The sequence below is a fragment of the Mobula birostris genome, chromosome 8 (assembly GCF_030028105.1).
Source record: "Mobula birostris isolate sMobBir1 chromosome 8, sMobBir1.hap1, whole genome shotgun sequence".
Taxonomy (NCBI): Eukaryota; Metazoa; Chordata; class Chondrichthyes; order Myliobatiformes; family Myliobatidae; genus Mobula; species Mobula birostris.
In genome coordinates, this window is record NC_092377.1 from 119,849,749 (window position 1) to 119,864,572 (window position 14,824).

General features: G+C 47.0%; 1 protein-coding gene across 1 annotated transcript in view; it reads right to left on the bottom strand.

The window, feature by feature from the left end:
- Positions 1-351: 351 nt before the first annotated feature.
- LOC140201638 (uncharacterized) overlaps positions 352-14,824 on the bottom strand; it is a 395,760-nt gene continuing 381,287 nt past the window's right edge. Inside the window, exons 6-10 of the mRNA XM_072266064.1 lie at positions 13,970-14,122; positions 13,059-13,310; positions 12,687-12,803; positions 11,034-11,159; positions 352-644 (exon numbers count right to left, since the gene is read on the bottom strand). Of these exons, the coding sequence (XP_072122165.1) occupies positions 619-644; positions 11,034-11,159; positions 12,687-12,803; positions 13,059-13,310; positions 13,970-14,122 (674 nt within the window). The 3' untranslated portion in view covers positions 352-618. The remainder of the gene's footprint in view (positions 645-11,033; positions 11,160-12,686; positions 12,804-13,058; positions 13,311-13,969; positions 14,123-14,824) is intronic.

A 14,824-nucleotide genomic window follows, 5' to 3' on the forward strand; every position in this document is an offset into this window, starting at 1 on the left:
AGAAAAAGTCTGGGCATGTTACTGGCGTGAACTTGGACTGTGGAATCTTCCATGCCATCAATGAAGTTAAAGTCGTGTCCCGAAAACACATTTGGTTTACTCCTCCCCCTGTCCACCTCCTTATTCTGGATCTGCCCTCTTCCTTCCCATTCCTGATGATGGGTCTTTCCCAGAACCCGACTGATTAAATCCATTGATGATGCTGCCTCATCTGATGAGTTTGGCCAGCATTTTGTCTATGTTCCCCTCTCCCCACTCCCCCACTCGCCATGTTGGCTGATCATCAGCAGATGGGTTGTTCAGGGTAATTTTCATCACTTTCAGAGGGTAGTACACATCACAGGAGTCACATCACTATCACTCTTTTATTGACCATCAGTGGGGCAGACAGAGGGTCTGAGCAGGCAACACAAGACATTTTCAGTGCAATAACTGTGATCAAACACCATTGGTTCAGGATGAGGGTCTCCAGTTTGTTTCTGGAGTCAGAGCTTCTCAGAATCAGATGAGTTGTATTCAGTGATGTGTTCAGAGCAGGTCAGGGCAGACGAGGGTAGCAGCAGGTTTTCAGGCTGGGTCCAGGCAGCAGATTCCCCAGACGGTGGGTGTGTCAGGTGATCACTGGCCTCCTCCTGCAGGACTTCCTGCAACAGGAAATACAGACGATCTCTATCAGTTGTACACTAACTGACATTCCTCCCTGCAGGAGTGGGAGCACAGTGCAGGAACACTGCACCGTGTGAAAAGACAGAGATGATACACACTTCCCCACTCCAAGCCTGCCCACTGGACCAGCTGTGCTCAGTGACACCGACACCGACGGAGATTAATAACGTCACACAGAAGTCAGCAGAACCCTCGGATCCTGACCAGTGGGACAGAATGGAAAGTGGAGGGATATGTCGACTTTGTAAAGAGCATTGTTCAGGCAATCCTTGAGAGACTACACATGGTTCTGGTCACCGTGGTGAATTAAAGGTTCACACTAAATAGTCACAGATCAGAATCACAGCACTGGCTGGGAAAGGGAAGTCTCAGGGTTGTCCTGTGGGACAGAAGGTTACAGACATGTTTGATGGGGAGAAGATACCTCCACTTGTGTCTGGAACTGGACACAGGGTCATTAATACAGGGTATTCACTGAGAGATCAGAGAGAACTCAGGGGAAACTTCTCCCACAGAGAGAGAGAGAGAGAAGGTGGAACTAACCTCAACCCCACTGGGAATGGCTCGATAATCAGATTATGGAGGAATTAGAAGCATAGTGAGGGGTGTGATGGACAGGGGTGGGAGAAAGCTGGTGTTGCACAGAAACACCACCATTAACCAGTGAGGATAATTGTTCCGATTCCCTGCTCTAAACACCATTGAACCCTGCCCAGTGCAGAATGTGGGACTGAGTCACTGAAGATACAGGTAGATGAGCAGCAGTGGCCAACAACTGGAGAACATCTGGACTCTCCTGCCCTGGGAAAAGGCTGTGGCCACCTTTACCCTCTTGTGATTTTATATACGACTGTATATATCTTCCATTATATACCATTAAGTTCCAAGGAATCTTTGCCTGTTCAACCTCTTGCTATTAACTTTCAGGCTTGGCAATATTCTTGTAAAGCTTCACTGCATTCTTTCCAGTCTGAGCAAACCTTTTCTATAATAAAGTGACCTAAGCTCCACACAGTACTTCTAATGCAGCCTTACCATTGACAGAGAGAAATTCAGCATCACGTGCCCAATCCCCATACTCAGCGCACTGACTGATGCAGGCCAGCATGCTAAAAGCCCCTTTCAACACCATCTCTATCTGTGATGCTCCTTTCAATGAACTGTGTACTCATACTCTGTCCAATTACACTCCCAACATGTTCCTGCAGCTCAGGACATAAACAGACTTTCTTAGCTTCTGAAGTGAGCTATTTCTCCTTAGTTATTATTTTAATCTTAAGATAGTGACAGATCAGATTAAAGATTTGTTTTTGTGTTACATCTACATTGAATCACTGAAACATTCAGTGAAATGCTCGTGTGTCTTGATGAACAACACAGTACAAGGATGAGCTGGAGGCAGCCGTAAGTGTCACCCTGCTTTCAGTGCCAACGTAGCAAGCTCACAAGTTACTAACACTAAGCTTTAGCACTGTGGCAGGAATCTAGAATGCCCAATGGAAACCCACTGCAGTCGCAGGGAGAGAGTACAGACTTCTTAAAGACAACAGAAGGCATTAAACACACATGGCTGCCCCTGTAAAGTTTATGCTAAACACTATAGAACTTCTTGGGTTTTATCTTAATCTTATCGGCCAAATCCATCTCACACTCTCACTCTTTGCCTCCTGATTTTACCTTGTCCTTCCATATTTTCCTTGACCAAACTTGAATATCTCTCATCTTGTCAGGTTTACCCTCCTCTTCATAGAGCACAGAATATTACAGTGCAGCACAGTACAGGCCCTTTGGCCCACAATGTTGTGCCAACCATCAAACACTGCCTCCCATATAACCCCCCACATTAAATTCCTCCATATACCTGTCTAGAAGTCTCCTAAATTTCACTAGTGTATCTGCCTCCACCACTGACTCAGGCAGTGCATTCTACGCACCAACCACTCTCTGAGTAAAAAACTTTCCTCTAATATCCCCCTAGAACTTTACCTTAAAGCCATGTCCTCTTGTATTGAGCAGTGGCGCCCTGGGGAAGAGGCGCTGGCTATCCACTCTATCTATTCCTCTTAATATCTTGTATACCCCTATCATGCCTCCTCTCATCCTTCTTCTCTCCAGAGAGTAAAGCCCTAGCTCCCTTAATCTCTGATCACAACCCATACTCTCTAAACCAGGCAGCATCCTGGTAATTCTACTCTGTACCCTTTCCAATGCTTCCACATCCTTCCAAGAGTGAGGCGACCAGAACTGGACACAGTACTCTAAATGTGGCCTAATCAGAGTTTTATAGAGCTGCATCGTTACAGTGCGACTCTTAAACTCTATCCCTCGAATCATGAAAGCTAACACCCCATAAGCTTTCTTAACTACCCTATCTACCTGTGAGACAACTTTCAGGGATCTGTAGGCATGTATGCCCAGATCCGTCTGCTCATCCACACTACCAAGTATCCTGCCATTTACTTTGTACTTTGCCTTGGGGTTTGTCTGTCCAAAGAGTACCACCTCACACTTCTCCAGGTTGAACTCCATCTGCTACTTCTCAGCCCACTTCTGCATCCTATCAATGTCTCTCTGCAATCTTTGAAAATCCCCTACACTATCCACAACACCACCAAACTTTGCGTTGTCTGCAAACTTGCCAACCCACCCTTCCACCCCCACATCCAGGTCGTTAATAAAAATCACGAAAAGTAGAGTCCCAGAACTGGTCCTTGTGGGACACCAGTAGTCACAACCCTCCAATCCGAATGTACCCCCTCCACCATGACCCTTTGCTTTCTGCAGGCAAGCCAATTCTGAATCCACCTGGCCAAACTTCCCTGGATCCCATTCCTTCTGACTTTATGAATAAGCCTACCATGTGGATGCTTGTCAAATGCCTTACTAAAATCCATGTAGGTCACATCTACTGCGCTACCCTCATCTATACGTCTGGTCACCTCCTCAAATAATTCCATCAGGCTTTTTAGAGATGATCTGCCCTTCACAAAGACATGCTGACTGTCCCTGATCAGACCATGATTCTCTAAATGCCTATAGATCCTATCTCTAAGAATCTTTTCCAACAGCTTTCCCACCACAGACGTAAGGCTCAGTGGTTGATAATTACCTGGACTATCCCTACTATCTTTTTTGAACAAGAGGACGACATTCGCCTCCCTCCAATCCTCCGGTACCATTCCCGTGGACAACGAGGACATAAAGATCCTAGCCAGAGATTCAGCAATCTCTTCCTTCGACTCTTGGAGCAGCCTGGGGAATATTCTGTCAGGCCCCGGGGACTTATCCATCCTAATGTATTTTGCACCTCCTCTCCCTTAATATCAATATGCTCCAGAGCATCAACCTCACTCATATTGTCCTCACCATCATCAAGTTCCCTCTCATTGGTGAATACTGAAGTGAAGTGTTCATTGGGGACCACGCTCACTTCCACAGCCTCCAGGCACATCTTCCCACCTTTATCTCTAATCGGTCCTACCTTCACTCCTGTCATCCTTTTGTTCTTCACATAATTGAAGAATACCTCGGGGTTTTCCTTTACCCTACTCACCAAAGCCTTCTCATGCCCCCTTCTTTCTCTCCTCAGCCCCTTCTTCAGCTCCTTTCTTGCTACCCTATATTCCTCAATAGACCCATCTGATCCTTGCTTCCTAAACCTCATGTATGCTGCCTTCTTCCACCTGACTAGATTTTCCACCTCACTTGTCACCCATGGTTCCTTCACCCTTCCATTCTTTATCTTCCTCACCGGGACAAGTTTATCCCTAATATCCTGCAAGAGATCTCTAAACATTGACCACATGTCCATAGTACATTTCCCTGCAAAAACATCATCCCAATTCACACCCGCAAGTTCTAGCCTTATAGCCTCATAATTTGTCCTTCCCCAATTAAAAATTTTCCTGTCCTCTCTGATTCTATCCTTTTCCATGATAATGCTAAAGGCCAGGGAGCGGTGGTCACTGTCCCCCAGATACTCACCCACTGAGAGGTCTGTGACCTGACCCGTTTCATTACCTAGTACTATATCTAGTATGTCATTCCCCCTAGTTGGCCGGTCAACATACTGTGACAGGAATCCGTCCTGGACACGCTTAACAAACTCTGCCCCATCTAAAGCCTTGGAAATAATCAGGAGCCAATCAATATTAGGGTATTTAAAGTCACCCATGATAACAACCCTGTAATTTTTGCAACTTTCTAAAATCTGCTCCTTGGTATAACTGCTGCTACCAGGGGGCCTATAGATTGCCCCCAACAGAGTAACTGCTCCCTTCCTGTTCCTGACTTCCATACCGACGCAAAAAAGGATCCTGCTACGCTACCCACCATTTCTGTAGCTGTAATACTATCCCTGATCAGTAATGCCACCCCACCTCCCACTTTCTCTCCTCTCTATCCCTTTTAGAACACTGAAATCCAGGAACATTGAGAATCCATTCCTGCCCTGGTGCCAGCCAAGCTTCTGTAATGGTCACTACATCATAATTCCATGTACATATGCAAGCTCTCAGTTCATCACCTTTGTTCCTGATTCTTCTTGCACTGAAGTATACGCGCTTTAGCCCTTCGACCTTACTACCTTTACACCCTTTATTCTGCTTCTCTTTCCTCAAAGCCTCTCTATATGTTAGATCTGGCTTTACTCCATGCACTTCTTCCACTGCTCTATCACTTTGGGTCCCATCCCCCTTGCAAATTAGTTTAAACCCTCCCGAACCATGCTAGCAAACCTACCTGCAAGGATATTGCTCACCCTCAAGTTCAGGTGCAACCCATCCAATCTGTACAGGTCCCACCTTCCCCAGAAGAGATCCCAATGATCCAAAAATCTCAAACACTGCCCCCTGCACCAACTCCTTAGCCATGCATTCAACTGCCATCTCCTCCAGTTCTTACCATCAGTATCATTTAGCACTGGCAGCAGACCTGAGAACGCCACCCTTGAGGTCCTGTTCTTCAGCCTTCTGCCTAGTTCCCGAAACTCACACTTCAGGACCTTATCCCTCTTCCTGCCTACGTCGTTGGTACCAAAATGTATCACGTCTTCTGGTTGCTTTCCTTCTCATACCAGGATGTTGTGCAACCAGTCAGATACCCCCGACGCTGGCACCCGGGAGGCAACACACCATGTGGGTGTCCGTCTCACGTCCACAAAATCTCCTGTCTGCTCCCCTGACTATAGAGTCTCCAATGATGGCAGCTCTCCTCTTCTCCGTCCCACCCTTCTGCACCACAGGGTCAGACTCAGTGCCGGCGGCGCTGCCACCGTGGCTAACCCCTGGTCGGTCCTCCCCGCCATCAGTATCCAGGACGGTAAACTTCTTATTCAGGGGAATGGCTACAGGGGTGCTCTGCACTTACTGTCTATTCACCTTCGTCTTCCCCCTCTGACTGTCACCCAATGACCTGATTCCTGCAGTCTAGGTGTGACTACCTCCCTGTAGCTCTCATCTGTGACTGCCTCATTCTCCCTTATGAGTGGAAGGTCATCCAGCTGCTGCTCCAGATTCCTCACACGGTCTTCCAGATCACCCAGCCGCATGCACTTCCAAGAATCCAATTGTTCACTCACCACCAAAGTCTCGCTCTGCCCTCCTGAAAAGCACACACATCATTCCGAAGCACGTAAACTGGGAATTGTTGCTAAATTGACTTCAGCACCCAAGGAAGTTTTGTACTGTGAAACTCCATCCCTCACTCTCCCCTGCAACAGCCACTGACTGACCAGCTACAGTTCCATCATTTTCCCAGCCAAGACACACATTGGACATGACCCTCACATTCCAGGTGGGAAGGTTACATTGAAATATGAGGCATGACAGGGAGAGGCAGGTTTTCCCTTCGGGAAACAAACATCTTCTGGATCTGGTTCTATCACTGAGGTTGTCTGATGGCCAACATTTCATTTGGGCACCGATAGTCAGCTGAAGTTCATTTGAGAATATCACTGATTCCTTCAGAACCTTCTCATGGACGTCTCCTCGATTGTAACATTGCATTGTAAAATACAGAACCTGTGTTCGCTCAGCCTGTCCCACACCAGGCACAGTTCACTAAGGGTGATTCTCCATAACGGAAAGGAAGGGAGGTGATTTAATGTTCCTCTGAGCTCAGAGATGGACACCCTACCAAAGAGAAGGTTGTGAAAGCAAAAAGTTAGCTGTGGTTCGCAGTGGCAGGGAGCGGTTAGGAGTCAAAGAGATGGGCAGGAGTGTATGGGTTGCGGGGGTGGGGGCGGGGCGGTTTCTTAAGGGTTTAAAGGCTGTAGGGGTCAGAGGTGAAACTGATAAAGCTACAGATGAGGCATGGACCTCGCAGAAGAGGGTTAGAACTTCAGTTCAACTCACATTCCACAGAATCCCCTCCCTGGAAGCAATTGGGATTCTAATTATGAGGCCACACCCAAGGACATAGGTTAAGTCATTCGGAGACAGAGGAATGTACATAATGCAGGCCATTCAGCCGAGCACTTGATACAGCAGGATTTAGGACATTCATTCCAATGTGTCTGTAATGATCTCTCTGCCCAGCTGGATAATCCCAATTTCTGTGGTCAACTTTATCCATTCTAACCCTGCCTTTCCATACAGTGTCCCTTCAATGATACCATTATACTTGCTGCTCCCACTTTCTCTGGGAGCTCGGTCTAGAAACTCACCACCCCATGGGTGAAAGAATTGCCCCTCATGTCCTATTTAGATCCTTCCTCTTCACCCTAAACATATGCCCCAAGCTTTGGGCTCTCCTGAACTGTGGAAAGACATCCACCTCATCCTTGCCACACCATGATTTTATATATTTCTACATTATCATCACTTCCTACATTACAAGAAATAATCACCTAGAGTGGAAAACTCAGCAGTGGTAACAGCCTTGCAATTCTCTGCCCAATTTGCGGTTTCACTACATCTTTCATATCAAAGGGTGACCAAAACTCTACACCATGTTCCAATTGCAGCCTCGCCAATAACTTATTCAAGGGCAACCCAATGCTCTAGTTCTGTATTTAATGCCCAACTGATGAATGTCAATGTGCTAAAGCTTCTTTTCTCTCAACATGTTTCTGCGGCTCAAGACATAAGCAGACCTTCTAGCTTCGAAAGTGAGCTAATTCTCCTTGGGATCCATTTTAATCTTAAAATAATGAAAGATCAGATTAAAGATTTGTTTTATGTGTTACATCTGCATTGAATCATTGAAACATTCAGTGAAATACTTGTTTACCTCAATGAACAACACAGTACCAGTATGAGCTGGGGGTAGCCCTGCCTCCAGTGCCAAATTAGCATGCTCACTAACTACTAACACTATGTCATGTCCGGATCAGGGTCTCTTTAAATTTACTTTGTTTATGTTACGATCCGGACCGTTTACTCCCTGTTCCCCTTTGGTTCCCTGTTTTCCCGTGTCCCTCGGCCTTGGTGATTGGAGGCAATTTACTCTTGGCTGAACCGGTAGTTTATAGTCTCCGGTTTTCAGCTGTTCGGCGCAGGAGCGTCAGCAAAGTCACCAAAGTCACGGCGTGCCAATGTCATCTGGCCGGAGCAAGCCTTGTCTCAGCCCGAAGCGAGTGCTGGTAATTCACCTTTCCTCACCGGAGCAACCTTGTCAAGTTACTTCGCGAAAGTGAGCCTGCAAAGTTTCCACCGAGGTGGGTCAGTCAGTTAACCCGCTGGAGGGAATCAAGAACCGCTATTTACTGTTCCCGGGCCGAGTCGAGAGCTCGCCACTACTCGGAGGCTCCAAGTCAAATCCCGGTCCTGGCGGCATCTAAGTTCCGAGTCGAGTCCCGGCCCTGGTGGTCCTACCCCGCTGTCTCAATCCCTTCTCTGCCCCTCTCGCCTCTAGTCCTCGTCTGCAGCCCTTGACTGCATCTCGGTCTAGTTCTATCGCCGGAGCTAGACAGGTACTGTCTGGTGTTCATTCATGTTGGTCGTGTCTTGTCTTCGCCTCCGTGGGGTAAGTCAGGCCATCTTGCCGTTGCCCTGAGGGGGGTCATGTCTTGTCGTGTCTTGTCCTCGCCTCCGTGGGGTAAGTCAGGCCGTCTTGCCGTTGCCCCACGAGGGGTCATGAGTCATGAGTCCCGGCCCTATGTCCTGTACCCAAGGAGGAGTCCTGGCTATCTGTTCTGTGTGCGAGTCCCGGCCCTATGTCCTGTACCCAAGGAGGGGTCCCGACTCTGTGTTCTGTGTATGTGTCCATGGTTCCCTGCTCTCCGGAGACAGAAGCTTTGTTTTTTCCATGTTCCTCCTCTCCCTAGCACATGTCATGTGCATGCCTGGTTCTGGGGTCCGTGCCTGGGGCATGACCCAGGTACTGGGTCCTTGCCCTGTCTCTGGATCAGAGTCCATACCGTAGCCTCTTCAGGTCGCCGCTAGTTCTGGGGTCCAAGTCTGAGTCCTAGCCCAGACCCCTAGTCCCAGCCTAGTTGTAGTCCTGAGTCCTTGTCCAGTGCGCTATTCCTGCTTCTGCTTTGCTCTCCTGGTATCAAACAATAAACTCAATTTAATTACCCTCACAAGATGTGTCTTTCATTTGGGTCCACCCTTGCTCCCAATGCCCCACCATTGTGACACACTAAGGTTTTTGCACTGTGGTGGGAAACAGGAATACCCAGTGGAAACCTACTGCAGTCACGGGGAGATAGTACAAACTCTTTAATGACAGTAGAGGGAATTGAACACACATGACTGCCGCTGTAAAGTTCAGCTAACCACGACAGAACTTCTTGGGTTTTACCTTAACTTTATCTGCCAAATACATCTCACACTCTCTCTCTTTGCCCTCCTGATAGTATTCCTAGTCAGGTCCAAAATAGGGATTTATCCACCAATACACTGGAAGGTTGCAAATATCACCCTTTCTGGATGAGCAGTCTCCAAAACAACTGTACTTAATTCCCTTGAGTAATCATTATTATCTCCTCAGTGAAAAAAGGGAAATATTCATTAATAATCTCACCCATGTCCTGCAGGTCAAGATATAGGTAGTCCTACCAATGTTTAAAGGGATCTACTCACTTAGTAACCACATTTTACTCATAATATGCTGCAAAATCGCTTGGGATATTCCTTTACCCTTTCTGCCCGATCCATCTCACACCCTCTCTTTGCCCTCATGATTTTGCTCTTGATTGTTTTCTTAGTCATTTGGCATTAAAGGATTCTCTGACACATGACCTAATTGAACTATGTCCTTCCATATATTTCTTGACAACGCTTGTATATCTCTCATATTTTTGTATCCACAGAACTGTCTCTCCAGGATTTCATGCAATGTTTCCTACTAGACCAACCTACCATTGTAGGTTCTGCTAAATGGATGACATTCTAAGGCCAAACCTCATCTATAATTTTGGTCAGTCTGCAAACAGCTCTAAAGAGGTTCAACTGCACAACTTTCCACTCACAACACCATGCAAACTCCTCCTAATCAGTCTCTGTATACCCAAATACTGGGACATCCTTTCCCTCCGATTGCCCACCACTAACTTCCACACAATTGTCGTCAGATTCACCACTCTGTCATTCCTTGGCTTATCCCTTCTATCGTTCTCAAACAACGGAACAACATCCCCCTCATTCCATTCTTCAGTGGCATCGTTTCCCAGTGACAAATGATGAAGCAAATATCTCCATAAGGGCCTCCGCTGTTTCCTCTCTAGCCTCCCACGAGTCCCAGGAAGCACTTAGTAAGCCCCAGGGGATTTATCCACTAGAAATCACTGTAAGACTACAAATACTTTCTCCCTGGGAATATGTATGTTCCCCAATCTGTCTTCACCTTTTTCTGTCATCTCTTGAGCAATTGTGATTTTCAGTAAATCAGTTCAGCAATCATTGAGGAGAAATATTTCTTATAATTTCAACCTATCTGCCTCCTCAAGTTACAGACAGCCTGCTGATCCCCAACAGGAACTCCTCTCTGACTAACCATCCTTTTAATCGTTACTGAGCTAAAGGACCTCCGAGAATTTTTCTTAATCTTAGCTGTCAGATCCATCTCATACCCTCACTTTGCCCTCCAGATTTACCTCAAGTGCATTCTTCATATTTTCATAGTCATCATGAGGTTAAATTGTTCCCAAATTAAAAACAATGTACAATGTACCAAATGATGGAGGAACTCAGCTGGCCGGGCAGCATCAATGGAAAAGAGTAAAGCCAATGCTTCGGACTGAGACCCTTCTTCGGAACTCCTGTTTGTGAACACAATGCATGCTTGCTTCTCCTCTTGACTGGAACTTCAATCTCTGTCATCAGCCAGGGCTCCTAGACCATCCCGGCTGTGTACACAAGAGGAACTTAATACATCTACACCCTTGATATGTCATGAGTCGTGCCCCAATCCTTGCTTCTCACCGTTACACTGAAGCTTCTCTGAGCTCTTTTTGTCCTTCTCTTGTGTGCCAGTTGAAGATGTCAAATGATCTGGTTGCTCAGTGCACAATGAGGGAGTCTCACTGCCCTCTGGATCCTCGCTCGACCCTAGGGCACGATACACACATCAATCAGTAACCTGTAACCTGGGAGTTGGTGTTGGGGTTACCTTAGAACCGATGGGGATTTACAGCTGACCCTTCCTCCCTCCCACGCCCCCATCCTGGTGTGTCACCGACTGACTGGGATACAGTTCTGACAGTTTCCCATCATGCCCACCCTAGACACATCTGCCATAGGGCATGTAATTGGAGACCGATGGAGGTGTAGAATGAGGATATTCAGCTAATCGTTTAGTACACCAGTAAAGAGGTTATTTGCCCAATGAGTCTGCGGTGACTAATATGCCCAGCTAGGTAAACCCAATTTCTTGCAGTCAACCTTTTCCGTTCTAACCATACCTTTCCATGCATCTATCCCTCAATACCAATGTACCTGCTGCACCCACTTTCTCTGGCAGCTCGGTCTATATACTCACCACCGTATGGGTGAAATAATTGCCCCTCAGGTCCTATTTAGACCTTTCCACTTCACCCTAAGCAAATGCCCCAAGTTTTGGACTCTCCTGATGTGTGGGAAAGACAGTTAGCATCCAACTTGTCCTTGCCACGCCATGATTTTATATGTTTCTATATCATCACCACCTCCTGCATTACAAGGAATAATGACCGAGACTGGAAAAACCCTCCCTATTACTCAGCACTGGTAACAGTCTTGCAATTCTCTGACCAATTTCCAATTTAACCACACCTTTCCTATAAAAGTTTGTCCAAAACTCTACACTATGTTCGAATTGCAGCCTCACCAATGACATATTCAATGGCAACATAATGCTCTAGTTCCGTACTCAATGCCCAACTAATGAATGTCAGCATGCTAAATGTTATTTTCTCCCAACATGTTCCTGCGGCTCAGGACATAAGCAGACCTTCTGAGTTTCTAAAGTGAGCTATTTCTCCTTAGTTATCATTTTAATCTTAAAATAGTGACAGGCCAGATTAAAGATCTGTTTATTTATTACATCTACACTGAGTCATTGAAACATTCAGTGAAATGCTCGTTTTCCTCACACGGATGAGCTGGGGGCAGCCCGTACGTGTCACTATAATTCCACTGCCAACATAGCATGCCATCAGCTTACGGACACTAATCTTTGCAAAAAGCAGAAACTGGAATACTCAGTGGAAACCTACTGCAGACACGGGGAGAAAGCACAAACTCCTTAAGGGCAGTGGTGGGAGTTGAACACACATGGCTGCTACTGTAAAGTTTATGCTAATCACTACAGAACTTCTTGAGATTTTCCTTAGCCTTATCTTCTAGATCCATCTCACACCCTCTCTCTTTGCCCTCCTGATCTCCCTCTTGATAGTATTCTTAGTCATTAGATGTGAAGGGATTGACTGGGAAATAACCTAATTGCACCTTGTCCTTCCATAGTTTTCTTGACCAAAGCTTGAATATCTCTTGTCTTGACAGGTTTACCCTGCACTTCGACAGGAACATACTGCCTCTGCAGAGTTGCTATTTCTCAGCTCCTACCTCAAACGCATGTTTACAAGCCTACATTCTCACCATTACTCTTCTCTGAATTCCTGCTTCTCTTCCTTTGGTTGCATCCTGAAGAAATCGAACAATCCAATTTTTCAATCTCCATCGAAGTCTCGTCGCCCGGCAGATTGCCGCCCTGCCCTACTGGAAAGCAGACACATCAGTCAGAAGCCTGTAAGCTCGGAATTGTTGCTAAATCGACCTCCGGACCCAAAGACTTTTCGTACCATGGACCTACCTCCCTCACTCCCTCCCGCAGCAGTCACTGCCGGACCGACTACAGTTGGTTCCATCATTTTCCCACCTAAGACCCACATTAATCACATCCCTCACATTCCATATAGGAAGGTTACAGTAAAACGTGAGGCATGACAGGGAGAGACAGGTTTTACCCACCGGAGGAGGAATGTTCTCTGGATCTGGTTCTGTCACTGAGACTCTGTCTGATGGCCCGAATCGTATTTGGACACTGGCAGTCAGCTTTCGTCCTTTTGAGAATATCGCTGGTTTCTCTCCAAAGTACTCGATGAACTGCAGTTCCTTCGTGGAATAATCTTGCATCGGTCCTTATCTTCCCCTCTCCCACATCTAGGGATTTCTGCAACAGAATCACGGCACAAATGTCTTCCTTCCGCACTCTTCTGCCTCCTGCAACACAGAGTAACAGGGTGTCTGGGTGCTGCTATGGTATGGGTGTGTGTCCCACCCACTGGGTACATCAGCCCTGAGCTCAGCACCTTCCACCTGGGGCTGTGCCCACCTTCCTGTCCCTGTGTGTGTCCACTTGATGCTGACTATGTACAAGACAGCCCTCCCATCCCACTATTGGCATTCATCTCCCCACAGGAGGTACAGCACTAACAGTAGCATCATTTTTCCACTGGGACTTCCATTGCAGGAATGCCCTCCCCACTCAGGGGCACAGAAAGTTCCAAACACCTTACACACAGAGGAAGGGAACCGACCCGTGTCCTGGACAATGTTACACCAGGATCCACAGTCCATTACCTCACAGCTGTTTGTGGGAGCTTGCTCTGCACCATTATACATCCCCATCACAATGATAACTACTGTGAGCTTAAGTGGCAGGGCAGCACAGGACATGGCAAGGATAAGGAAGGTGCTACATCAATGCAGAGCCACTCTCCTACTGTGAACCAAATCTTAGGATGACACAAATTCATAATTATTGTACCTCAGAGGAAGGGAAGAGCCAGCAGTCAGCAGAAGTCTCCAATGGGAAGGGGATACCACGGAAGCGAACTGACTTCATGACATTCACCTGTGGAGAGGACAAGGGTATCTACCTGTGATCCACTGCAGGGCATTTCGAAAACCCTCAATTTCACGAGACACATTGTAGACAAACAGGACACAGGGAATCCTTGGCCCTTCACACTCGTTGATATTCAGCTCCTTCACAATCTCTTTATGGATGGCTCCTCGACCGTAACATTGCACTGTAAAACACAGAACCTGTGCTCACTCAGTCTTCCTCACACCAGTGCACTTCACTCAAGGTGATTCCTAGTAACAGCAGGAAAGGGGATAGATTTAATGTTCCTCCGAGCTCAGAGTTGGACACGCATCAGCATGAGAATGGGCTCTGCTTCACTGTCAATCTGTCAGCATATGTGAATTCTCAAGGGATGTGAAAGCAGCAGGTTAAGTGGGGTAGTTTACAGAGGCGGGGAGGAGTGTTGGAGACAGTGGAGACCGTGGAGATGACAAGGAGTGTAGGTTTCAGAGTGGGTCAGTGTGATGGGGAGGGGTCACAGATACTGGAGTGTTGGTCCAGTTGTGCTCAAGGATTGGGATCTGTGTAGGGAACGGAGGGCATGGGAAAACAGACACACCGACAGGGTGAGTTATTGACCTGCGTGAGATATTAAGCTCTCTGACTCTCACAACGCACAGAATACCATCACTGGAAGCATTGGGTCCATAGATACAGAGCCATGTCCAATCTACAGGGACCTGTCATCGGGAGACTGCAGGATGTGCCCTATGGATGCCCTTCAGCCCATCGAGACATTAGACAATACAGCAGAATACAGGCCCCTTGGCCCAACCACTCCTCACTGGCCATGGTGACCATCCAGATTGTCCAAATTGTCTGCATTACAACTGTATTTCTCCAAGTCCCACCCCCTCCATGTACC